We start from the raw sequence: 26901 nt of genomic DNA, 5'->3' as shown, positions 1-26901 counted from the left end.
AACACAACTAAGAGGCCTTTGCTTTCTCCTCTCTGCAGTCATGATGTAGCAGGACACACTCAGGGCAGGGAGCGAAAAATAAAATGTGACTTCAGAGGTGAGCAACTGAAGTTGTATAGCTGTTCTCAAGTCAAATACAAGCTCTTTTTTCTTACTGATGAATGAACTCTAGATTGTATTTATGACCAAGAGTTGGCTAGCACTACTTGGACAGAAAACAGAGTGAAATTTGAAGTTTAAGTTTTTGAATTACAGTGCCCTTCATAACACTCATACTCAAAAACAAAGTTATCAGCTGCCATCAAATACCCAATAAAGAATCTAACGCTAGTATTTGAACTTTTGAAATGAGTAAAGTCAACAAGCAGATCAAATATGCCTGAAGAAGTGTACACGAGTACAGTCAAACAAACTAAAACCACAGCTTTTAATCTCTGTCAGGCTCAGGGAGTCAAACTGGGCTGGCTCAAATACGAAGTCTGGCACAAATGTGCTGTTTCTGAATTGCCTCTTGCCTGACACTTCCCCTCCTGGTACTCAAGTGTCTTCAGTCATGAGCCTAAGTCCATGGTAGTACTGAGTCCACTAACAACAATCAGCAGGGAAGAAAACTGTTTATATAAAAAACTAGAGCATAGTATCATAGAAAACTAACACATGACATCAAGATAAAAAATATGTAGGAAGGCTGAACTGCATGTAAAGGTTCTTAAGTGAAATAAACTGATCTGTCCTTACAGCAGATCAGAGGACAACACACCAATTTTCAGCAGGCTGTTACTCCCAGGTACTTTACCAACCTCACTTCTTAAAATTTCCTTTTCATGTCTTCCGATTAAACAACTCCTCACACTCACCCTGTCTCCAAGTCAACATATTGACAAGAAACTGGTTTAGATATCCTTAAACAACATTGGGTGTGTTACAAGTAAAATATAACAGCTTCCAATGTCTGGATGGTCAGCTTACAATCACCAGCACAATACTGATGACTGTGAAAAATACTAAGACCTCGGCTGTAACAACAGCTGTAGGCAAGGTCTGAGTGACAAAGGGATTGCCTTTGTGTGTCAGAGACCTGCTAAGAGTACAGATGGATCCCAGTGCAAACACCATGGTAACTGATCTCCAGTGTCTGCAGCCACAGTCACTCACACCACTGCCCTGTTCAGGTGGTGTACAAGAGCCTCCATCTCAAGGCCAGGCCTTGGCTTATGTATCTTGTTTAAATGGTGAAATGCTAAAAGAAACATTTTCATAGACTATAGAAGAAAAATATTGCTAAATGGAAATGTAGCCTCTAAAGGTCAAAGGGTTTGCATCCTCCACATTCCACTGAAACAGTGTTTCACTGGAAAAAGAAAAAAGATCTCAGACTCAGCTCCTTTAACACACACCCCCTTAGTCACTTGAGGAATGCAAATTATTTCCTTTGAGGTTATTTGGTGAAAGGAGGATGCAGAGGTCACATTTTGTTGACTCAGGATTGTGCAAAAACATTTGTAAGAATTGTTGAGCTCAGAGTCCTTAGAGTACTCAGCGAGGAACTGAATTCACAATTGAACTGAAGTCAGTGACACTGTTCATTTCCAAAGTCTTTGAGAGAGCTACACCTTTACACAGTGAGAATTTGACCTAAGTTTGGAACATGACACTGTTAGGAAAAAAAACCCAAACATTTGTAACTCACTCTGTACAGATTTACCTCAGTTGTACACAAATACAACTATATAAGCACCACAGACTTCATGCTTGTCTAGCTTAATATTTGTCTGCCTTAAAACAACGTTTACAGGGAAATCTGGTTTGCCTTCTGCCAAAAAGGCTGAATTGGACAACAGCACTACAGAGCTGCCTAATAATTCTGTATTACTGGAGAACGTTGCTAGGATTAATCCCTGAAGAGCTTCACTTTTAAAAGCCACTGTATCTCAGTGAAATGCACGCATAAAAACTCTCCCTAACTACAGTGATTCATGCCCTAAGAGTGCTGTACACAAAACCCAATGGATCCAGAAAGAATATATTGTATATAGTCATTGTATGCTTGATTTTTTTCATATTACTGCCTATTAATAGGAATAGTGCTCATTTTGCTTCAGTATGTTACTTTTACTAAAATGAAGCATACTTCCCAGAACTACTAACCAGATCTACATCTCAGAGAATCTACATTCAAAGGACAAATACCAATTCCCTCACTTTTCATCTACAGGACAGGCATTTCCATTTAAAAGGTACAAGCAACTCTGCTTTACAGCACAAGCAACGACGGTCCTGAACTTAGGTTTCAGGGAATTTCTAATACAAAATTTGGCATTCTCCTTTCAAACTCCAGACAAAAGAGCAGCTTCTGTCAGCCAATGCTGTGTCTATTTATGCCATTATTACACTCCTGATAGAAAATACAGTGTTTTACTTTTTCCTTCCTATGTAAAGAGTAAACCTGAACATCCTAGAAAACAACTAAACACAGAGAAAGGAAGGGGTATAGTACGGGCGAAAAAAAAGAAAAACTGTATTAAATAAAATTCTTAGGTTTGAACATATTCCACCCAAGTTTAATTAAACTGGGATCCTGACATTTGGCTTCAAGCAGCAATCTTCCGTGATTTCCATAATTAAAAAACAAAACCAAGTACAGCCAACCTCAGCATTATCTGCATTCAACTCTATTAAGAAGTCAGTATACTAACATCACATCTGGCAGGCTGTCAGCCCATTTGCTAGACTGCAAATCTAAGGAGTCATCTGCACCACTTTGTAAACACAGGACTTTAGTCTACTTGCCAACCATACCTGCAAAAAATCCCAACACAAACCAAACAAAAAACAAGACACACAAACACAAAGACCCTTCAAAACAAAACCTCCTGGCAGATGTGGTTTCCAACAAGACATTTGATCTAATTAAAGATTTAATCTCATTTAATCTACCTAATCCATGTGAAGCAAGCTATCTAAGGCATGCTCCCTTCCACACCACACCCTTATTACTCCCAAGAGCACAGACAGCCTTTCCTGTCTTCCTAGGTCTCCCTCATCCAAGGAAAGGAAGTAGAGCCTATGTAGGAACACAGCAGCAGCAGCCAGCAGATGCAGAGCCACAGGGAAATGCCCAAGATTTGCTCTGCTCAGAAGCAGACATTGATTTGCACCTGTTTATCTCAAACATTCCCCACCTTACACTGAATTTGCAAGAGGAGGTCACATACAATCTAAGCATAAAAAGATACTACAGGGAGATGGGACTGCACTCAGCTGGTGAATTTCTAACACACTTATAAAAGGAAATCTCTAAGTTAAAGCTCCCTCACAGAATAGTTTTTCTTGCATGCTGATGCTATTGAAGTGCAAAACCAAGCCTACTTAAACCTTGGAATCAGCTACACACTGCTTGGACCCTGTCAGTCTGCTCCATGTATTGACTAACTTGACCAATTTCAGGATAACCCCCCAGACATTCCTATTCAGGTTAATACTAATTATTAAAAATGCAGCTAACAGAAACAGTAGCAAATAAACCATCTCACCTGTCTTCTTCACTGGAAAGGCCACAGTTCTGCAGTCTTGAAAGGGCTAAACGAAAAAATTGCTCTAAAAAGCAAATATAAACAAGATTAATGAAAACACTCAGTATCTGCAATAGAAAAATAAGGCTGTCACCCTGACCACAATGTTTTTAAACACAGTAGTGTACTGTGCATAAAAATATCAACATTAAGAACACTTGGAATTTAGTGCCACAGATCAACCAATGATGCCAAAGAAATTCAGGTTTAACATAATTCCTGAGTTTTTTCTGCCTCAAAATACAAAATAGTATGAGATTTGTATTTAAAAACTTAAGTTACAGTAAATAAGAACTGGAAGAATTGCCAAGATCCGCATCCTAACTGACTTTGTTTTTTCTTCTATCCACCTTCAGCTGACTCAAGAGGGTTCATTCACACAGCCAGGGACAGTAACAGCATTACATATCTTTGGAGAAGACATCAATCCAGCCTGTGGCAAAGCTGGACAGAGGCACCTTCCCAGCTCACCTCTGGGGGGCAGGCTCCTGCTGGACACTTGATTTGCCTCAGAGGAGAAATCAGCTCATTCCCAAATGTACTTTTCCTCACTGTAACCCCAAAAGTGCAGGAAAATTCACCATCCTTGTTACCACTGACAGAGGGCAAATCAAAAGTCTGAAGGCCTAGACTAGGAAGGTGCACTGTTAGGGTTAGAAACTCTGCAATTTGAGAGTTTACAACCCATTCCAAAAGGGTGGCTAAGGCCCTTAGAGTGTTGGCCCTATTTTCTCTGGCCTGACCAACATGGGCAGTGGGAATGTGCCAGCAAACCCTTGCACAGGCCCAGCAGCCAGGCAGTGTCATCAATTCCCCCTGTGGCCCCTGTGACACCTTCCCTGGCAGGAGCAGCCAGCTCAGTGTCATGGTTTAGCCACAGATGGCAAAGCAGTGCCACACAGCCACTCAGTCTCCACCCCTGCATGGGCAGGAGAACCAGAAAAAGGTAAAATTTGCAGGGAAAAAGAGAAAGAAGAATAAAACCCAAGAAAAACAAGTGATGCAGAACACAATTGTTCACCACCTACTGACTGATGCTAGTTCCCAGGCAGCCACCAGCCCCTCCTGGACAACTCCCCACCAGTCTAAGCACTGAGCACGTTACATGGCACAGAACAGCCATTTTCCACCTGGGGTCAGTCGTCCTGGCAATCCTGCCCTGAGCTTCTTGTGCCCTGCTCACTGCCAGAGCATGGGAAACTGAGAAGTCCTTGACTTACAGTAAGCACTACTCAGCAACAATCAAAACATCCACGTATTGTCGACGTGATTCTCACGCTGAATCCCAAACACCGCACTGTACCACCTACTAGGAAGAAAATTAACTCTATTCTGGTCAAAAACAGGACAGTAAAAGGAAAATTTCACTGATGTAACTGCCTAAACCTGAGGACTCCTGCCTCAGTAGGACTCTGGATTCCAACACGCTTAGGGGTGTGCTGACTGAAGCCCTCACACTGATTCAGTATTTGCCCCAGCAAAGCACAGCTGAGTACCTTTAGCACTCCACCACACATACAAACAGAAGGACGCTCAATAAGGTCCACTCTTCCTCACTCACACCTTTTTGGAACTTCCCTGCTAAGAGGGACAACCCCAACCCGGTGTTTTACTTGTTAAAAACAGGAAGGTGTTGGGTCAGAGGGACTGAATGAAACCATTAAGACACTGCTAGACACCCCAAAAGGATTGGCATCAGTGCACAGGAAAGATCATGAACAGAGATTCAGGGGGCTTTACAAGCCATTTAGGTATTTCTGATTAAAAATAAGGCACATGGGAAATACAAACCTGCTCTCTTTATTCCATAAGGTAGTTCAAACTTATTGCTCCCCTGGAACTCTGCCACTCTGATAAAATCATTAGCGCACAGGAACGGGTAGATTTTGTCAACACTGATGAAGGAAAAAAGGAAGGAGTTTCAAAATCCACATAATGTACCTGCATATGCCAGTAAGTCATGCAACTGCTTTGTAAAAAGCTCTTTATCCTACTGTTACCATTTTAATCATTTTTATCATACCCATTTTTAAAAGAACAAAATCTACGAACAAGGGAAAGCAAACAGATGATGGAAAAGGAGATCTCGTAACAAAAAATACAGGCAGAGTGAGATAGAAGACTTACCTATTTGTACAATTTATATAGACTCATTAAAATGGTGTGACTGAAAGCTTACACCACGAGAACACATATTTAAGAGAATATGTAACTCAAAAAGACACTGAATAACTTCAGATTTCGTACTAAAGGTAGCAAGGAAAATTAAGAGTTGGTATTGTACACGGCAATTTAATAAATAAGAACAGGGTTTGAAGCAGAGTGTTTTAACTTGAAAATACCATCTGCTGATGTGAGCTGCACTCCTATTCCAAAGAAGTGGCACTATATGACTGTGTTGACATTAGTAAGTTGTTTGGGTCAACAGGGGTGTATGCATGCAGCAAAAGCACATTCTTCCTAGAACATGATGGCATTATACCCTATAAATGTCAAGTTAAAAAGAATGGGTCACTTCTTTTGTCAAAAGACAGGAACCATGGAAAAGGGTCTCTCACAGCAGGGAAGAGACTCTTAGTGCCTTCGTGCCAAATCCAGCAGAATAAGTGAACAGCAGACAAAAACATGTCACGTACTACCATGCCCTTGGCTTCACCTTTGAATTAAATAAGCACACACTCAGTGTACTGATTGACTTTGTAATGATCCTGCATATTAGATCTTAGATTAAAATGTTAACACAGAAGTATACAGTCATTAGAAAACCTAATGTTAATCATAAAAAGCCCCAGTCAGCACATGACTTGTTTGTCCACTAAGAATATTAATAGCTGTTAAGAAAACCTCTTCTTTCAGTTTCCCAGATCAGCTCACTCTCTAAGCTCTACATATTCAGAAGATACTGACAGTAAAAAGGGGGAAAAAAAACCCCAAACAAAACACTACAGGCTACACACCAAGAAATGGGTCATAGCTTAACTAAGCAAGACCAGCTAGCTTTGAGACACGATACACTAAATACCTATATTAAATTTAGTAACTTGCTTTGCTGTTCAGAAAGCAGCTGGTAAGCTCAGACATAATAAATAATTCACCTACTGAGAAAAGACTCTTAATTCTAGCTCTTCTAGCTCTGGTTCCTTTCCAGTGAATAATTCTGTGATGTTAGAAACCCTTTCAACCTCCCCAGGCTAATACCAAAGCACACAGAACAGATCTTCAGCTCATGCAAGCTGTCTCTATAAAGAGGCTACAGCAATGTGTGACTGTCCTAGCTGTGCACACACCTTATTATCGCTGCATACCTCTGAGTCCACTCCTGCCCCTCTGCTGAACACTAGAGCTACCCTAATGCATGGGCAAGGGAATTAGGACCACCTCACTGGACCAGGAGCTAACCAAAACTCCAAGATTACAAGCCTGCTTTGGGTGGCACAAAGTTTACAGGCTTCTATGTGCTTTAAAACCCACAACAGCACTAAAATTATAGCAAAATTTTCTTATGCTCAGGAAGTACCAGGGAAAAAAAATAATCCACAGTGTCTTTGTGCAGAGGTTTCAGACTCCTTCAGCCAGGACTTGGTCTAATCTTTCCAAGCTTTCTCAGGGCACTCTAAACATTTGCTCCAAAATGTGTAAATAGCCCAGTTCTACCTCAGTCAGCACAGCCTTTCCTTCCCTGCCTCAATTCCCACGGAAGACTCACCCCAGCAAAGATTCAAATGCTGGTTTCAGGAGACAGGTGTCCAAGGCATTCCTCCTCTCTACAGCCGTGGGTGGCAGCCTGCAAAAAAACAATTCCAAATTAAACAGCAAGACCAGGAATGGGTAGCAGAAGTAAGGTAGGGAAACTTAGACAAATCAAATTAGTAAAAGCTGATTACTGAGTTAGGATCACACCAAGAGATTTCATTACTCCCCGATAGAGCTGAAACTTTCTCACTGCAGCACAATTACTTTTACTAGCAAAGGCCTTTACCTCACACTGCTGCTCCAAGGGGACTGTGACCTCCCCTGCTCACCAATTATCAAAGCAGGCATAGTCAAAAGTGAGAACTGAGGCTGACCTCCAGAGAAGCGTGACTCCTGAGCTCAGTCACCCCTGCAGCCACTCCAGATAGCATCCCCATCACTCCCCAGGGAGGAGAGAGTATTGCTAGGAGAAGGAAATAGGGCACTTGAAGGAAAATGAGAGTCTTTGGGGTAAGTCACTGCACTCATAATGAGGCTAAGACTTACACTTCTAAGCACATTCCCACCTTGGAGATTTAGCCCAATTAATCACAAACACGAAGCCCAGAAGGGAAGGTAAAGTTTGGTGAGAGCAACATGTGCCCCTGGATTGCATTAAGGATAGAAGGATGAAACCACAACATTAGGGTTTAGAACCACAAGCCAAAGAGACCATGAATTGATTTTGCTAACTTCAAATTCTTATGTGAATACTGAAGCTGAGAAAGCACCCTGTGAAATCTATCAGCTGCCCACCGTGTTGCTTTCCAGCATCAGTCTGTGCTGCTCATAGACAGCATTTTGCAGGACATATTCAGAGAGAAGAGAGGTCTGCTTTCAAGTTTTAGCATAGGTGCTCACTAGCCCCACAAATCTAACTGCAGGAAGTCACAAGCACAAGAGCTGCCTGCACACACACTTGAACACAACAAGTGAAACACACCTCTGGTTAAGTTTTAAGCACTGAAGTTGCCCTCCAAGCTGTGCTAACTTTATTCAGGTATAACTCAGAATTGCACAGACTTGAAAATTGTAAGCCAATGTCCTGCCAACAGTTCACCACTTGTTAGAGACAGTTATTGGAAATGGCCATAAACATTAAACAAACACTGGAAACATAACATGGACAAATTCCTTTCGACAGACACCTTACCACTGTGTTTATAACTGGAACAGAATGCAATAAACAACTGAGCAGGGAGTCTATGGACAATGGCTACAGGATTTTAGCCTCAAACCCTCCCACCTATCCAAAACAAAGGAAAAAAAAAAAACAAAAACCACAACACAACAACCCCACCACAAAAATACTCAACTGCTGAACTTACTGATTGTAACTGATTTCAATTCCACTAGTCACATAGGAAGGAGAAGCCCTCACAGAGGAAGTCTGTCCATAAAAGCTAATCCTGCAAAAAGGGAAATGTCACAACACTGTGGTTTGCTGTGAACAGAAACCACAACAGAAAGCTATTTGTATCAATTGTACACTATAAACAAGATAAAGGGAGCACATTAACCATTACTTTTAAAAACCATCACTTATCTTTGTGACACTCTGGTCAGTCCTGTTCACAGCTATGCAAAGACCAATGGAAATTCAACTTCCTGAAGTGCCCTGAATTTTAGGTCCCAAGCCACTTGTCCTGTGAGTTCGGAGGCAGTGAAACCTCACTGCCCTCAAGGGCTGCTGCTGGACCTCAACAAATTTCAGCTTTTCCAAAGATGCCTTCTGCACCTGCAGTTCTTCCCATATGTGGAAAATGCCTCTCCCACGTCACTTATCAGACATTTAATGGAACAAACCAACACTAAACCTGCACAGGGTGGAGGGAGATGTGGACACCTTATTTCTGCGTTTCATGTAACTCCTCACCTCATCACCTATTTTCATGAACCTCAGAGGCCTCCCTACCACTGAGGTCCTGACCTCTCCACATAACCAGGCTCAAATGAATTACTAGGTTTGGAAGTGACACAAGAGAACATGTGACAGGACAGAACAATCATATGGATTCCCTCAGAGTGCCAAAAGACCTCAACCACAAAACACACACACACAGAGCAGTAATCATGCACGGTGATTGCCAGTAAACACATATGGAGCAATGCAAGAACCCATAGCCACATGTCTCATACAGCCATGAGGTGTCTGCACTCTAAATGAACAAATCACCACCATACCAATAGAAGTTATTTCTCCACAGATTTCCATGCAGGATACCATACATCACAGCAGCAGCCAGGATAAAACCCAGAAGAATTCGTTTCATGACTGATAAACCTGAAACGCAAGAAAAACAGAACAAGAAACTGAAACATAAGAATATTTTATAAAGCATCTGGAAACCTACAAAAGAAAAGTTATTGTTGGTACAGACATTCTCTACAATCACAAGTCTGACAGGGGATCGCTCCCCTTCGGTTTCCGAAGGGAAAGACACAAAGACCCAGTGCCAGGAGCTGAATGCGGCTTTGCGCCTTCCATGTGTGCATTCTGCATAGAAGCAAAGTCCACTCTAGGTTCCCTCTGAGGCCATGTAAGAATGTCCCTTCTGTCCCCTGACAGCCCAAGGGAACCAGCTGGCCTTTATAGGTACCTGTGCTTCTCCTGTTTGTTGTGCCACACACTATCAGTTTCCATAATTAGACAGCTAAACAAGCACTGGCACAGTGCAGGAGACAGACAGGAGACTGATGCTGATGAAACAGAACAGGGTATGAGCTGCCACAAATTTCTACTACTTTTTTAGGATCATTAAATATTCCTTAAGTCCGTTTTGACATTTAAAGCTGCCCTGAAAAAGTTAGGGCCCCATCTGTTAAACTTGTGAAATTATGGAGAAATATCAGAGAAACTGTCCATTTTCCAAACAGAGTTTTCACTTCACTGCACAGTCTAGGAAAAGAAAAAGAGAGGAATATCAGAAACTCATGTATATCGCAAGACAAACTCAAGGAAAATCAAGTCTTGCATTACTCACATCTTACAGAGTGAGCAGCCTTTTCAGTAGCTATGAATGAACTGTTGTTGCCTAATCTTATGAAAGTCCAAAATAGCCATTCCAGCCACAAGTTACCATGGAAATCTACTTAACAGGTACAGCCTTCTAGTATTCCACTTCTCTCTAAAAGTGTCATGATTACTTGTGCAACAAGCCACTACTTCCTTATTCTTTTCCACTCATATCTTTCACCAGAATTTAATTGTAGAGTTAGAGAGGTGGTTTTATAACAGTGTCTACCAGTAACAAAGCCATGCAATGAACCAGGTAAAATCTATCCACCTTAACTATAACCTAGAGGCTATCCTGCTCTCTTCTGGAAGAAACACTCCATAGGCTGCAGCTGTTGCAAATCCAACCTTTCAACTCTCTCTGGGAAGTGGCACTGCCACTTCTCAGCTCCAATTCCCTTGACTCCACTTGAAGGGTCACTGCAAATTTGTCTCGACAGTCACTCTCAACTTCTAGAGCAATCCTTAAGCTTTTGCAGTAATTCAGTGGGAGTTTTCCCCTAAAACTCCAAAAATAGAGGAAAACTCACCCACGGGGTTCAGTCAAGTGTCACGAACAGCAACTGGCTGATAATCTCGAGTGCCGTGACAAGACACACAGAGGACAGGTGAGGGGTCAGGCATGGGTTTATGGAAGGCAGGTCTGGCTCTAGCAGCCTGATCTGCTTGGATGACAGGGTGCCCTGCACAGGGAAAGGCTGTGTATGCCATGTACCAAGTCCTTTGTAAAGCCTTGAATAGCATTTCCCACAGCATTCTCCAGCAGAAACTTGGCTGCTCGTGGTTTGGATGGGTGTGCTCTCCACTGGGTAAAAAGCTGGCAGAGCCCAAAGACAGGTGGGGAACAGAGTTACATCCAACTGGCAGCCAGTCAATAGTGGGGTTCCCAGGGCTCAGTCCCATTTAATATTTTTAAAAAAAATATATGGTCTGGACAAGGGGATTGAGTGCATCCTGTCATTCTGCAGGTAACACCAGGCTGAGTGGGAGTGTTGATCTGCAGAAGGCTCTGCAGAAGGATCAGGACAGGCTGGATCAATGTGCCAAGGCCAGCTGGAGGAGGTTCAACACGGCCAACTCGAACTCCTCTGTCTGGGTCACAACAACCTCAGGCAGCACTACAGGCTGGGGGAAGAGTAGCTGTAAAGCTGCCTGGCAGAAAAGGACCTGGGAGTGCTCATCAGCATCGGCTGAACGGGAGCCAGTGCATGTCCACACGGCCAAAAAGGCCAATCCTGGCCTGCATCAGCAGGAGCGTGGCCAGTGAGATGAGGGAAGAGATCACTCACTCTGTTCTCAGGACTGGTGAGGCTGCACCTGGAACCCTGTGTTCACTTCTGGGGCCTGACTACAACACAGACTGAGGTGCCAGAGCAAGTCCAGAGAAGGGCAAAGCTGGTGAAGTGTTTAGAGAAACAGCAGCTCCATGGGGACCTTATCACTCTCTACACCCCCTGATATGAATCTGTAGCAGGGTGGAGGTCAGTCTCCTCTCCCAGGCAACAAGTGACAGGACAAGCAGAAACAGCTTCAAGTTGCACCAGCGCACATTTAAATTAGGTCTTAGGAGAAAAAAATTCTGAAGGGGTTGTCAAGCACTGAACAGTCTGCCTAGGGAAGTGGCTGAGTCACCATTTCTGAAGGTATTTAAAAGACGTCTAGATGTGTTTGAGTGGTGGATCTAGCAGTGCAGAGCTAATGGTTGCTCTCCATGATATTTTCCAACCTAAGTGATGCTGTTATTTACTTGACAAAGACTAGTACACTCTCTAGTACATTTTTTCCTTTCACTATTAGTATTTTTACCTCCTCCTGCTTTGAGAAGGTTGGCCAAAACATCCCATTGAAGTGTTTATCCTTACTCTCTAATTCAATCAATGCAAACCTCAGTTAAACAGAACATAACAAACCAGCTCTTCAAATACAGCTGCTAAATTAGCAACTGATTAAATTGCTGATTTTGCTGACTTCAGTCAGAAAGAACCATGCTGAAGAGACAGACCAAGCTACAAAACAGAGAAAAGACAAGGAAAAGCAGCCCATAAAGGATCTACTGAAACCCAAAAATATTATTTGTAACTATTTTTCACAGAGGGGTAAAGAAATTGTTCCACTTGTAAAGTATTTACAAAGATACTCATTTAGCCTGGAAAAAAATCATTAAAACAAGAGAACAGAAGTCAGTGCTATTCTTTAAACAGGATCATAAGGGATCTGTAACAACTTCCAGTGTTTCGTGTGGGACACTCAGCCTGGCACAGACGCGGTAAGGGGTCCACCCCAGCTCCAAACAACCAATCATCAAGAGTGTACCCAACTCAGCCCTTAGACACATCAAATGGCCTTTAATTATAAAAGTGCCTTCTCACCAGTCCCCCAGTGCCTGGTTTCATTCTGTGTTTGAGAAGAAGGTCTGCAGCCAAGAAAGCCTTCACTAAGAAGACTGTCTTTCTTAATCTGGCTTAGTAAACAGAACCATTGCCTTGTTTACAGAAGAAATTATTCTGGGTGTATTTTTAATGACGGCAGCATCTTCCAGCTCTTCCTTCCTATTTTAAAACAGCTGCGTGTTGTAGAAAAGTTAATGAAAGAGAAACAAACTGCTACAATGCAAATACGGCACTAGAAAATTCCCACAGTCAAGACAAGCAAGAAAATAGGGAGTTGAGAAGACACAGTTCAGATGGAAAACAGCAGTTCCATTCCAGTTTATTTACTTCAACACAAGTAGCCTGCAGACTGATTTAAGTCCATCAACCCAAGTGACAAAGACCACAGCTCCCTCCTTAGGTCAATGTCAATCAAAGTTAAGCAAAACAAGGAAGACAAAGCTGGAATTCTACTATTCAATTTCCTCCTCTTTTCTCAGGGTTATTGAGTCCCTGAGATTCTCCTTGGGGTTGGTGTTCCCCAAGGTGCTAAGGGTTCCCCCAAGGTTGCTGTTCCCTGGGAGTTTCCTCTGGGTTGCTGTTCCCAGAGGTAATAAGGTTTTCAGGCTTCTCTTTGCCCTAAGTGTTACACACCAAAGGTAGAGACGACAAGCTGAGTCCGCCGGTGCACATTTCCAAGGTTGTTTATTCTTCATTATCTCAGTTCTTTTTCAGCTCTGCCAGGCCTCCCTGGCAGGGTACCTTATCTTAGTTCTTTCTCTGCTCTGCAAGGCATCCCCAGCAGAGCAGGACACGCGGCAGACTGGGCGGATCAGAGAGCCCCGTACCTTATGTACGGTACCGCTGACCCAACCACCGTCCACAACGTACTTTTTATTTAAAAAACTGTACCAATACCTACTATCTACGCTAACATGTCATTTCTACTCTAAACCAATCCTTGAGATCCAACTCAGCAGAAAATGGGGGATGAGAGCAAGAACAAGGAGGACAGGGGCCACTCCCCAATTCCTCCATCTTGCCTCTTCAACCCCATATACTGAGAATCCTAGATTCTACATTTACATTCTATGATAAACTAAATACTACTTATTTTGAATTCTCTCAGCTTGTGATTCTTCATACAATGTGGGCATTCACTCCCATGGACAGGGATCAGAGGCAATGTCCTCCTGGGCTCTGTGTGAGGCTGGTTGACCCCCTTGTACAGATCCCAGACCCCCCTGTCCGGTCTCCAAACCCTCCAGGGTGGCCAGAGGGATGTTCTAGACTCCAACACTCTTTCTTAAAACCCTACAGTGATCTGCACAATGAAAGAACAAGGAACCCAGTATGATCGTTCCTGATGACCATGGTGTCAGCTGATCAATTTTCTAAAAGCAAATGGGATGCATAAGTGCTGCAAAAAATTCATGGGCATTTTTTTAATAGCAATCTAAGCCAACTTCTGTGGGTCAGCTTCCCACCTCTCCCAGAGGACAGAGCTACAACTACAGAACTGGACAAGACTGACTCTGTTATCATATGAAGACAACCTCAGAGATCAGTCTGCATCTCCTGCTGACAGACAGATCCCCCCAAGGTCCCACCAACCCACCGAAAGACTCCTTTGGGTATACGATCTGTTAACTATTTAAGACCTGAGGCTAATATTTCCTTCCCTTGGTGGAAGCAGGGAACCACCAGCCTTGTCAGAGGTGCATCATTACTTACAATTAGCCTTTATTCTAGTGCAGTGTGGTATCTGCTGCGAGCCACTATCTCACACCCTCTGTTTATCTCCCAACTTACACTTGCAGTTGATGCAGTCATGCCACAGAATAAACCCTGCAGGAATCTACAGCTGCTGGACTGGACAATCAAACGACCACACTACCATCACCTTTCTTTCATAACATTTGTGAGCCTTCCATTCTCCCTTAAAAATTACTAGTGTTAATAGCACAATGCAGGAAGCTTTTCGATCTGTCCTACTTATTTTGTAAAGTACCTTTAACCACTACTGAAGTACAGGCAATAAGTATTTAGTTATAAAGTGGTTATTACTAAATTAAATACTATGCAGCTTAAAACAATCTTAGCTCCATAAACTGTCACAAGATAATGTAAGTTCTTTGCTGCTGCCATTAAGTGACAGCCTGAAAATTTCAGCTCACTGGGACCTCGGATTCCTGCCTTTATAGCTGTGGGGGAGGAAGTGAGCTTGAAAACATGCTTTGAGCAGACCTTGAAATTTAAAGGGACAGCAGAAAAACCACAAAAACCTAACGAAGGTTTAAAAAGAAACATCAGAATTGTTAAGATGCAGTCAGTATTTTGTGGGTTTGAGCTTGTGACCTGCAGCACTGCTTCCTTTTGGTCCACTAGGATGTACCACATGCCAGGTGAAACAACCATGCAGCAAAAGGATAAGCCAGGAAGGAGTTCTCCCATCACCATCTTTCTCGAGTCAAGCTGTAAAATGTGAGCACATTATGGCACCAATGTATTTCTTCTGCCAAATCTAAACACTATTCATTATTCACTCTTCCAGTTCTTGCTCTGTGTGCCTAATGCATTGTTCATTAATTCTCCCCCTCTTCAGGAAGGGAATGTTGCAGAGAGACTACACAACAGCACTGCTGCACAGTCTAAAAGTGGCTGTGTCAGTCTAGTGCCTTCCCTCACTCCCATGCACCTGAAATTCTCATCACTTCCAATGTTCTTTTTGATATTAGTTCAAGAAACAAAAAGTCCTCAGAAATACTGTTTAAGCGAGACGTGCTGGGTTATCCCAGCAAAGTGGCTCAGAATTAAAACTAGTTTTCTACCTCTCCAACAACAGGGACTCGGTTTTGAAGCTGTAGTTTTGAAGTTGTACATTCAGCAGCATCAGAATTTGAAAAGGTCCTTGTTAACCTGTCCTGCCCCATACCAAAACAAAGCCAATCCCTGTTCCTGAAAACCTGTACAAACCACGACACTAAAAAAACCCTAAGGTTTTACTGTGTCAAAATGTCACTAAGGACTGCCAGCATCACTCCACACACACACATAACTGCTGCCCAAGTTATTCCCTGCACTGGGAGATACGGCACTTTCTGCCCTAATCTCTTCCAACAACATGGGGATAAGCAGTAGAGGAACAATTTGCTGTCTATGACAACTGACACCACCTTCTCTCCAAGAGCACACCAAACCACCCATTTTACTTCCATAGCATGCAGGTATCTGGAAAAAAAACAAAACAAAACAAAGACAGACTTTCTCCAAACACAACTTCTCTCTGTTGAGGAAAGTTTCCAATGTTTCCCCTGTCATTTCCAAATGTCCAAATCTGTCCAAATACTGCAGCAAGCCTGAAAACAAATAGCAAGATAACCTTTTCTCCAAGTACTTAATAGCAAGCAATAATGTCCAGTAGGTAAGACATCATAGCAGTAGAGATGTTTAATAGATTCAGTCAATCTTTGCTCTTTACCAGCCCCTACAGCCAGAAATGCAGCCTCTGTTGATATTAATTTACTGTGGAGACACAGACTAGAACTGTGCCCATCTCTGACCTTGTGCAGTATTTCAGGACAGGCTGCAATAGATTGGTTTTAGTGCCCAAGCGCTTGTCTCCCTCCCCTTCATCATCCTGCTAATGGTGAAACACATTCTGTACCACAGGAGACAGCAGTATATTTATTACTTTGTGGACAGTTCAGGATTCTTCTATTCCATTTTTGTCTTTCAGTCACAGACAGTGGTATTTTGTCCTTCAGAGCATAACTGCCTGTTGGGCCACGCAAAATGAAAAAAACAACTTAGTATTTTTCACTAATGATCGCTATTTCAGCTTGCTTTTGTCCAGTCTACAAGATCTCTGCATCACTTTCCCTCTAGTGTGGCTGTGCAGACATATTTATAATTTCAGAAACGCTTCCCACACAAACATATCCTTTGGCTAAAGGAGACAGATAAAGATTTCAAGTCCAGCTAAATCTATTGTACTTTCACCCTCTCTGATACTAATTTACCTAGACAGCACATCTGGTGGAAGAGGAAGGTTAGCAGCCTTCCCAAAGGCTGCAGGAACAAGCACAGTTCCCCTCTGTGTTTTGGGCAGAACAGACAACACAGCACCTACAGCTCTCCACACCTTATCTCCAGCCCCACACATTCTCACTTCATCAGATCAAACAAGATCAGAAAAAACACAAGTTTGTAGCCTTCAAAGATGACATATCATCAACACAGAGGGTTTGGCAGAAGCTGCCAAAGGCCTGCGTGTCCTGACTTACAGTCTCATCATCGTGCTCACACTCCCTTGTTCTCACTGCAGGAGACAAGGTGCCATCTGTTCAGTGGTCAACTCATTTTTCCTTCTTCTTCCCTCCTTCTGCCTGGGGACCCAGGAGCTCTTCCACAGTGGGGGCACAAGCAGAAAGGAATTAGAGGCTGCATGAACTCACTGGACTTTTTCTTGGAGAGCAAAAAGGCATATGTACAAGCCTAGGTCAAGTTACAAGTTTTTTAAGCTTACTGAAACAGGTCCCAATTTGGCTGCAAAAGAAAGTGCTGTGATCCTATTCTCTGAGGCACCACAATCAATCATGTGCTTTGTTTCACATAGATATCACTTTTGGGCCTACCCATGCATAATTTCACATCACTTCTGACTGACATCAAATGCCAGCTCCACAGACGAAAAACAAAAGCACAAAGTACCAGCCAGTGCATCCTGCCAGAAAATCCTGATGAGCAAAACACAAGGCAGCACAGGCACTGGATACCACTGAAATGCCCTGGAATAGGAGCAGTACTCAGTGAACTGTCTGAGGCTGAGTCCCCAGCCCTGCTGAGAGGCAGAACATGTCACTTCCAGCTTGGGGCTATCACAGGGTTGCTATGCCACCCCTGAGATCTGAGTTAGTATTTTGGCTGATTATCACAGTGCAGTGTGGATCCCTGGCACCAGCTCAAGGTGACAGCATGCTCCACGGCATGTTGCAGACACACAAGTAAAACTGCAAGCACAAAAAAGAGGTAACTGGATTGGTATTTTTCATCTGATAATTTTAATTTTTTTAAATTTTTTTTCCCTTCAAGGTAGGAAATAATATTCTTTAATGTTCCAAGGTGGCTTAGGACTCATTCCAATAACACACACACAGTTAAACACTGCTAACTCAAGCTTAGAAGTCAGCCCTGGATAGATCCAAAACCAACTTGTGGGTTTGAGGGAATAGAGAATAATAACTACTGGGTTCTCATCTAACTGGTGCTTTGCAAGTATCACAGATTTCCAGAAACTGTGCCTATAATTACAATAAAGAGCAAGGTCAAGTCCACAGCCTCATCGTCTCGCCTGTTTTTGTGCCTTGGGACGGGGGGAGGACACGAAGCAGGCAGTTTATGCAAAGGCCCACAGAAGCTGGGAACAGACGTTTCCATATGCTTTCCCTGGCCTGAGCCTCTACAGCCCTCCCACCAACACACTTCCCTTCTTTTCCCTCCTTCTTCCCCCCGTGTACTTGGAATACAGAGAGGCAGTTTCTGTCCCAGCCAGCAGCCACAGAGATGCAGTGCAGCACACAAACAATTATTTGGGGTTTGGTCAGAAGCTAACCTGTGCAAGCAAAGTCAAACAGGTATGAGCTGAGCACCGACAGCTCTGCTTCCTCAACTCCCAAAGCTTCAACCAAACATAAAAAAATCCAGCTCTACCTATATCTTAAAAAAACCCTATTAAATCCCCGCACACAAAGTCAGTAATACAACCTCAGCTGATAGACTTTTTCCTAGCCCTCTTATGTTCTCCCAGATTAACCTTTAAAGCTTTAGCCAGCCTAAGCTAGGTTGCTATTTATATATTACACATCATAGGTGTCTACATAATAAATGAAAGAACAAAGAAACAGTACTATAAATCCATGCAGCTCTTCTGCAAGCTGTGGTGACAACACTGTTCCTTCCCAGTCTGTTTCCCCTTTTCCTTCAGCTCTTTTTCCAGAAGGGACTGGAATATAAACAAGCCATGGAACATCTTCTGGAGGTCAGAGTTCAGGTCATTTTCTTCTCGTACTTTGACTTACAGAACTGAAATTCGGTTTCAGACAACTTCAGCTGCTCTCCCTGCAAGGAATAGAGCATCATGATTTTGAGTTGTTTTGCTTCTTCACCCCCTTTTGAAAAAGCCAAGACAACAGAAATACTACACAATGCTTGAAAAATAGAAAATTATTAATAGAAAGATATGCAAGCCAGTACTACATCAGTTACTCATTCACACCACTGTTCTTTGTCCACAAGTGCTTGCAGAGTCAGAGGATTGAGGTCAAACCAGCAATCCTTCTTAGGTTTCTCAGAGAGAAAAAAAAATGGAAAAAAGTGGAAGGAGAAATGGCTTTTTTGGAAAAAGGCAAATCAGTCAGGTTTCAAAACAGTTCAGTTACAAACCCTGTCCAGCTCACCATTTTTTCCTCCAGGAACTATGATCAATTGAACAAATAAAGGTCCAACCAGAAAATTTGATCTGTATTTACTATATGTGGAAATTCACTACAGCATTAGGTTCACCTTAAAACCAAAGGCACACTTTGTCTCCTAACAATGCCTAGCATATCCAAAACATCCTGCCTGATTTGGAGCTAGTGATTTAACCTCAGCTCTCACTAAAATGGCTTGAATTATAAAACTAAATCTACCAGTCAGGGCAAAAAAAAGAACAAATCTCAGCATCAGGTTAAAATAAGCCCCCCCCCCCCCCCCCCAAAAATCCAAGAAAACAAAACACACAAAACCCCACAACATCAAAGCCCACTCACAAGCAAAACTAGGGCTCTCAAGAGCACAGGGAAAAAAATAGTGGAGTTTTTCTTGCCTTTTTTTTCCTGACAGGTAACACAGGGCTGATTTACTAGCTTCACTACCAGCACCTGAAGAATTAAATGTTCCCTGAAAATACACTGACAATAAATCCCAAGTAGATCACACTATTTTCTCACTTCACTGTAATAGTATCAATCCTAATCCATATGGCTGTGAGAATCTGTCCCTAAAAATAAACAGGTGCTTTTTGTATGACTAGTTTTCACAGTAACATTTGTAAACCCCGGTCACGATGAATTTGAAATGCACTACGACTGCCAATGGCAGCTGGCACAGCTTTTTACTGGAATTTTTATTGTCCATATTTTACCATATTTTAAAAAGGAACAGGTTATATTACTCAGGTTTGTGTGGATTAAGAGGCCCAGACAATAGGTGTGAACATGCACCTGGCCAGCATACAAAACTGAACAGGTAAATTTTCATTTAAATAACATGCCAAAGATGTCTGTAGTGAGAGTCCCAAACACATTTCTTCATTTTTGCCATGTTGCTCCCTGTCTTGCTTCAAGTGTCAAAGGAAAAAAAAATAAACCCCATATCACCACCATCCCCCAAAAAAGCCCCAAACCAACAACCAAAAAAATTCCCTAAATCCCTAGCTGTTTGTGATGCAGTTTACCCCACTAGCAAATTCTGCAAGTCAATCTGCTTCAAGGCATCTGTGCAAATGAGAGCTGTGGGTTTCTCAGGAATGCAGCATAACAAGTAAGTGAAAAGCAGAAAGCTAAAGTAATTCATGGAGGGAAGAAAATGGAGATAAGTGGTAGCACTTACCCCACACTACTACAAAATCTTGGAAGCTTCTCACAGCAGAGATCCCACCATCTCGGGAGAAATCTGCAGGACACCAGCAGTTTGAACAGCTTCTCTGATAATGTTAATGCCTTACATTTCCCAATGCTCTCAATGAATGTACTGATTTTGCCTTTGGATTATGAAAACCAGAACACAAAACTTCAGTACTAACTACCATCAGAAAACTAATCCCAAACGGACAGTGTCAAACTGGAAAATCTTGAATGTTGTAAACACTGAGACTATTTTCACAAGCCTTCTTAATACACAGCTTTGTTTTCTTAGCACTGAAGCTCAAATATATTATTTAGAGTAACAACAAAACCACCCATAAGAAAAGCTCTAGTGAGCTGCTTCATAATCATGATAATGCTCTGTGGACATAAAATGTTCTAGAACTCACAAAAAACTGCTGTACAGTCTGCATAAGACCCTGTATCTGATCCCCTAAAGGGTTTCAGTGCTTTGTTTTGTTTCTTAAATGTGAAAGGGAAAACTACCACACAGAATATCCGAACAGTGCAATCCTGAGGACTGAGCACCACAAGACACACAGCCCTGTAGAAAAAGGTAGGCCTGCAGTACATTTAACAGTGTGTAAAGTCCTGGCATCTTCTCTGAATGGTAAAGGTTACCAGTGAGTCTACATGCGTAAAATGCAAAAAGAAAAAGATGAATTGTTTGTAAGGTAGTGAGCTTCCCAAGTGGAACACAGATGAATGTGTATCTGAGTTCAGCACTTAAGAGTATCATTCATCGTGTTTCCTTAAACAAAACTGAAATTACATTCATAACAAAAACAAAGAACAAATGAGCAGGCTGAACAGTGTAAACCCAGGCAACTGTTAGTTCCTGTAGCAGAATTGAGCTCCTTGCAGAAAAGTTTGCACATGTCCATTTATGTCCTTCTGTGTATTCAGAGCAATAAAGTGATACTACAGCAATCTGTACTGCAGTGCAAATTTTTAGTGGGTATCCATCTTATCGTGCAGCTCACAGCTCTGAATCATGCACTTCAGTTTTCTTACCTATGCAAGAGGAAAGCTAATTGTATCTGATGGTAATCTCCAATTGCCATCTGTCTGGGAGGAAAGCTGCCTACATTAGTCACTACAGCATTCTGGGAAAGCCTGTACGCTATTCTCAGTGCTACACAGAGATACCCATTTACAAGACTTTCAGATCTCAATCCTCACTGAAGGTTAAACACAACACCTTTCCTCCCCAGAACTGACCTATTGCTTCCTTCTACCTTTTTTTTAATTATCTGAAAAGGACATTCATGCCTAAAACTTAGAGGAGTCAAAGGTGCCTGTCACCCCACCCACGCATCCTCCCTGCCTGTCTCACAGCCCTCCTGCTGGCGGCTGCCAAAACGCCTAAGAGCTCAGATGAGAGCAAGGAGGCACAAGGGCAGCCAGGCAGGAAACTGAGGGCAGGAAACTGAGGGCAGGCTGAAGACACACAGCCTGGTCTCTGCTAGAGCAGTGGCTTCACACAGCACCTTCTCCTGCACATCACAGCTCCCTCTGCCAGTTTGTTTTGCTCCTTTACAATCCAAGTCTCAGTTCTTGTAGGTGAAACAGAGCATCTGGTTTTGCTGTTCAGTTCTGTTTCACCAGTCCTCAAATGCTACAGCAAAATTAAGAGAAGTTTCTTCAGGACTACAGTATCTTTAAACAGATCTTCAGACTGCCCTACCCTACCTGATCTTTTCTGAGCATTGGATATGCTCAGGGCTGCATGAGAGTATCTCCTCTGATGACAAGACAGTAAGAGTCTGATAAGCCAGGGCTCACCTCCCTGTGAGATGACAAGCAGGGCAATGGATTTCATGGCACAGATCTGCTCCCCCAGAACAAAACTGGCCCATCCTGCACCAGTGATAAAAGACAAAGTCTAGTATTTCCTTCAGCACAAAACTTGAAGTCCTCTAGAGCAATATACACTGCACCTGCTGTGTTGCCTACTGACATCTTTTCTTGCTACCCTGACCGCAGCAAATGCAGCTCAGCCTCCAGCATCACCACATCCTATCAGATTGCTATCCATGCCACAGATGATGCAGAACTCCATTACAGCATGGAATGCCATGCAGTAAAAGGCTTTTTGTTCCGTTCTATCACGTGTTCTCAGCATGAAATGAGATTTATGCAACCATACCCTGTTTGTGTGCATGCATGCCCTTTCTTTCCTTCCCTATAGAACTTTTGAACCCCTTTGGCTGATTACTGTCAAATGTGAGAGATAAGGAACTTCATGTGTTTGAGACCTCCTCAAGTTTTACAAAAATAAACACCTGGCTGGGTAGAACAAAGAAGCCCTGTATATTCATTTTGCATTAAAGATCAGACAGTATATACAACAGAAAGACATCAAAAATATGGTTTCATTTTATCTTGCCACACAAGTGTGTGGTAGAGGTATCAGAAGAGCCTCTAGCCACCAAGGAAAAAAAAAGGGTGCTCAAATTGTGAAATGTCTTGCACAAACATGTAAGTGTCCAAATTTCCTAAAAGATCTCTATGAAGTTCAACAACCTACACCCTGGACACCCTTTTCAACCACTTAACAGGTAGTGTTAGCTGATTTCAGTCACCCAGCTTCAAAAAGTCACTTCAACACTAACCAGTATTTATTATAAGTAACATTCTCTGTGAAAACTGAAGAATGAGATATTCTATCTCACTTTACATTTTCTTTCTGCAAAGCTCTGAACAACACCTTCTATCAGGTTAGAAATCTTTAATACAAAACCAACCTTAGCTAGAGGCTAAGCCACCTATGAAACCAATGTCCCAAGTTGAAAATAAATTACAGTGTGCCATTAGCACAGAAGAATGAAAATAACTATTCCACTCGAATTGTTTCAATGAAAATAAAGTAACAGTATTTCCTAGACATGTACTGCAAGAAAAGGCAGTCACTCTTGAGAAACTGTACTAGTGGTATGTGCACTAACAAGCATTTTAATCACCTGGCTACTCAAAACCCAGTTTACACACCTGGCCTGCACTCCACAGCACAAGGTGAGCAATGAAAGTACAAGAAACACTCTGCTATGTCAGCCCAGTGTCCACCTAGCCCAGTTCTGTCTCCAGCAGTGACAGCAGGAGATGATTACTCAGGGATAGCATTTCATGGCCATTTTGTGTTCATTCCCCATGTCCAGCCATACCTGCATATCTCAACTTTCTGAGAATGAAAAATTACAACTGCCATGGGAGGTTATAAAACTGGGAGGGAGTGATGGACAGGCTTACAGAGCACTCCAGCTTCTCAGCTGAGACAAGCATCACCCTGCCTTATTAAATACTGCAGAACATTTGGGCAAACAAAACTAGCCACAGTTTTAACAGTTTCCTGCACAGGAAAACAAAACAAAAAAATGAAACCCAGGCTTTTCCCAGGTATGAAATGAGAAGGCAATAACTTGTCTACACAAGGGGCACAATCAAGACTAGCCACCACACGCCAGCAAGCCTTGTGCACATTCAGCAATCTGGACAAATCCTAACTTGTTCCCGTGCTTCACCAAGTGGATTTAATATTATGGCTCCATTTAATCTTGTGCAAATGTTGTACTCAATCAAACCTTACAGCCTATCTCCCATCTACACCACTAACCTGCTGCTGGTCTCAGTCCCACACACCAGCTTCAGACTACCCGAAGCACCGCAGAGATAGAGACGATGTTTCTGGGGTGCTCAGACGTGACACTGGTGGATGAGATGAGACTGGCAGGTTCCCTCACTTCCAAGAACCAGGAAATACCTATTTTAACTGGCAAATGAACAAGGTTTCATTCACCAACAGCTCCTGGGCAGCAAACATATTCCTGTCTCTTCACTGCAGTGAGAAAAACCCACAGGTTCTTCCCTTGCATTGCGCTTGGGTGGCCCTGTTCCAAAACAGGTCAATTCCCCCTAACACATCATCATGTAGGCAAAAAGCTGTCAGCACAACCCACCTTCAAAAATTACCTGCCCAAGAGGGAGCTAAGTTAACCTACAATTACATCAGGAAAAAAAAAAAAGGAAAAGAAGATTATGGCAAAAACACAACTTCAATTTCTTTCTTACCCTGAGAAAGGGACTTCTCCCCTCATTCCACAAGTGATGCAATTTGCATTTTATACACACACACACATTCCATATTGACTATTAAATGGCCATCACATTTCCTCTGCCCACCCCTGCTAAGCTCGGGGTAAGCTCGTGCCCCTCACACCATTCTCATTTCACTGCCAGCCTCAGGACTCTGCAAAGCAGGGAAAACAAGCAGCATCTGGATACCACTGCCATGCAAATGTCACTCTGCAGATCCAGCCTAACAAAGAACTTCTCTGAGCTCTGCTTGAGATCTTTATTTTAGTGTTTCTGACCTCCACTTGCAACAAGGGCTAAAACTATTCTTTTAAAATTGAGCTGAAGAGTCAGGAAATCTAAGACTGCTAGCCACACACCTCACAAATTGTTTCCTACTGGCTAGTGGCCCAAAAGCAAGCAAGACTACAGCTCAGGAAATAGAAACTTGCACAGTAAACCCATAGATGTTAAGAGCTCCAGTGATTAAGACAGCCCATCATTTCACTACTGCCTGCTCTTAAAACCAGTTCCTAGATTACTCCGTTCTGGCCCTCCTAACAGGAGGGAAGACCAACTTGCTCTGTAGGTTTTTCAGCCTTCCCTGCCCAGTCAGGGCAACTGGAGGGTGTTCCATCTTTTTACCTTGCTCTTCCTGGCTCTCTGTTTACACTAGAATGTAAAAAACAGCCCCGGCACACCATACTCCAGTTTTACTGCTGCTGTTAGGGTTGGGAGCAAAGGTAACTGAACAGCTCCACACAACCTTGGGGTATTATCCAGGGACACTCACAAATTGCTCACTCTGTAACAGTGCTGTAAAGGGTCTTCCTCACAGGATACCAAGGCTTCATTTTTGCCTTCAAGACCAAGGAACTACCAAACTTGGAAGGCTGAAGAGTCAATCCACCGGAGCAAAATTAACTTAAGAAGAACATGATATTTTAGAATGATAGGTACAGAACACAGCAAGAAGTACTGCTGCAGAGTATTGTACCACATTCTGTACCTACATTTTTTCAAAAGGTGGTAACACTGCATGCACATTCCCTGCGCTTGCTTCACAACCCACACTAGCCAATACTGACCATGACTTTTCAACCTTCCTGTACTAACACCGCTACTTGTATCAGGGATTAATACACTACAGCATGCACATCCTGTTTTCCTCTAGACCTCCATATACATCAAATGAAGAAAAGCTGAGGTTTTAGGCTTTTCTGTAGGAGAATAAAAGAAAGATTTAAGCTTTAAGAAATTCACACAGCAAGTAATATGTACGAGTAGCTTTATTTTCATTTCCCTTGAAGGGTGTGAATAGGTAGCAAGCAACCCCATGGAACATAGCAAAAGTAGAAGAAACTGGATTAAAGGCAAAGTTAAGGGGAAGGTTTATTCTGCTACAAAGCTTCTGGTCTTTGAGTAAATAGATAGAAAATAGGAACTCTGAATAAGAAAAAAGAATCTGTACATTCAGTTATCCCATAAATTAATTCCTCAGTATTATTATTGTGTAGCTTATCTGTAAGGCTAAAGATTGATGAATGATTATTCAAATGAATGACAAATTACATGTCATAAGCTTGAAAACCTAAACTCCTCCTCAACACACAGTGCACACTTCAACTTATTTAGTGCAAACATCTGTAGGGAAAGTTGTCTATAAAGAAGGTCTTTCAAGAAGTCTCGAGCCCATTCCTAAAATGCATTTAACTAGGGAGCCAAGACAGAGTAACCTCACATCATACATGAAGCAAAACCAGCCTTTTATGCTTGTAAGTAGAATAACCTTAATATTAACGTACAAAGACAAACAAGCTGAGATCCTGTGCTACAGCTCAAGCTACACTGTGGAGGAATGAAGGAAAAAAAACAAAACCAAGAGCCTTTCCTCAAAAGCTCTTTTAAGTCCATGGTGTAGACATCCTCATGGAGACTCATAGTGGTCTCACAAGTTTCATCTTCAAACGATCCATCTGATTGCATCCTCTTCCAGGCTAGTGCACTTGAATCAACACCCAGGAGCATATGAAGCAACATGCATGAAGAAAACCACAAATCAGCCAAAGTAAGTTTATGCTAACTTTTCTAAACTTGTCTTGGGAAGACAAATCAAAATTTTACCAAGAGACACTAATAGTGGCATGCTCAGAAAATTAACAAAGAGAAAAAGCCCAAGATAAAAGTGCTAATGGCACAAATAAGCTATCATAACAGCTTCTATATCCAAAAATGAAAACCTAAGGAAGAAAGCAATCATTGAAAATCTTCTGAAGCTGCCTCTGTCTGTAAGCTATCAAAGTCTTGATAACGAGGCGAAGGAGAAGCACCTCAAGCACTTCCCGTTGTGAAGGAGATCTGTCACCACATCACCAGCTGCATTTCCCTCTTCAGTCAGGCAACTCCCCTGTGTAATTGCTAAAGCCATTATTTACCAGTACACACAGCACCTA

At 42.4% G+C, this 26901-nt stretch overlaps 1 protein-coding gene across 16 annotated transcripts in view; it reads right to left on the bottom strand.

The window, feature by feature from the left end:
• ST3GAL6 (ST3 beta-galactoside alpha-2,3-sialyltransferase 6) overlaps nucleotides 1–26901 on the bottom strand; it is a 55138-nt gene that overhangs the window by 14007 nt on the left and 14230 nt on the right. For 8 of the 16 annotated variants that reach the window (XM_063419957.1, XM_063419958.1, XM_063419960.1 and 5 more), the window contains 5 exons: nucleotides 9489–9588; nucleotides 8633–8713; nucleotides 7279–7356; nucleotides 5364–5467; nucleotides 3534–3597 (listed from right to left, as the gene is read on the bottom strand). In XM_063419957.1, coding sequence (XP_063276027.1) covers nucleotides 3534–3597; nucleotides 5364–5467; nucleotides 7279–7356; nucleotides 8633–8713; nucleotides 9489–9577 — 416 coding nt within the window. In that variant the 5' untranslated portion in view covers nucleotides 9578–9588. The other 8 variants (XM_063419965.1, XM_063419968.1, XM_063419967.1 and 5 more) reach the window with 5 other exon arrangements.

The sequence above is a fragment of the Prinia subflava genome, chromosome 28 (genome assembly GCF_021018805.1).
Source record: "Prinia subflava isolate CZ2003 ecotype Zambia chromosome 28, Cam_Psub_1.2, whole genome shotgun sequence".
NCBI classification, from domain to species: Eukaryota; Metazoa; Chordata; class Aves; order Passeriformes; family Cisticolidae; genus Prinia; species Prinia subflava.
The sequence above is the reverse complement of the archived record's forward strand: the minus strand, read 5'-3'. Positions and strand labels throughout refer to the sequence as shown.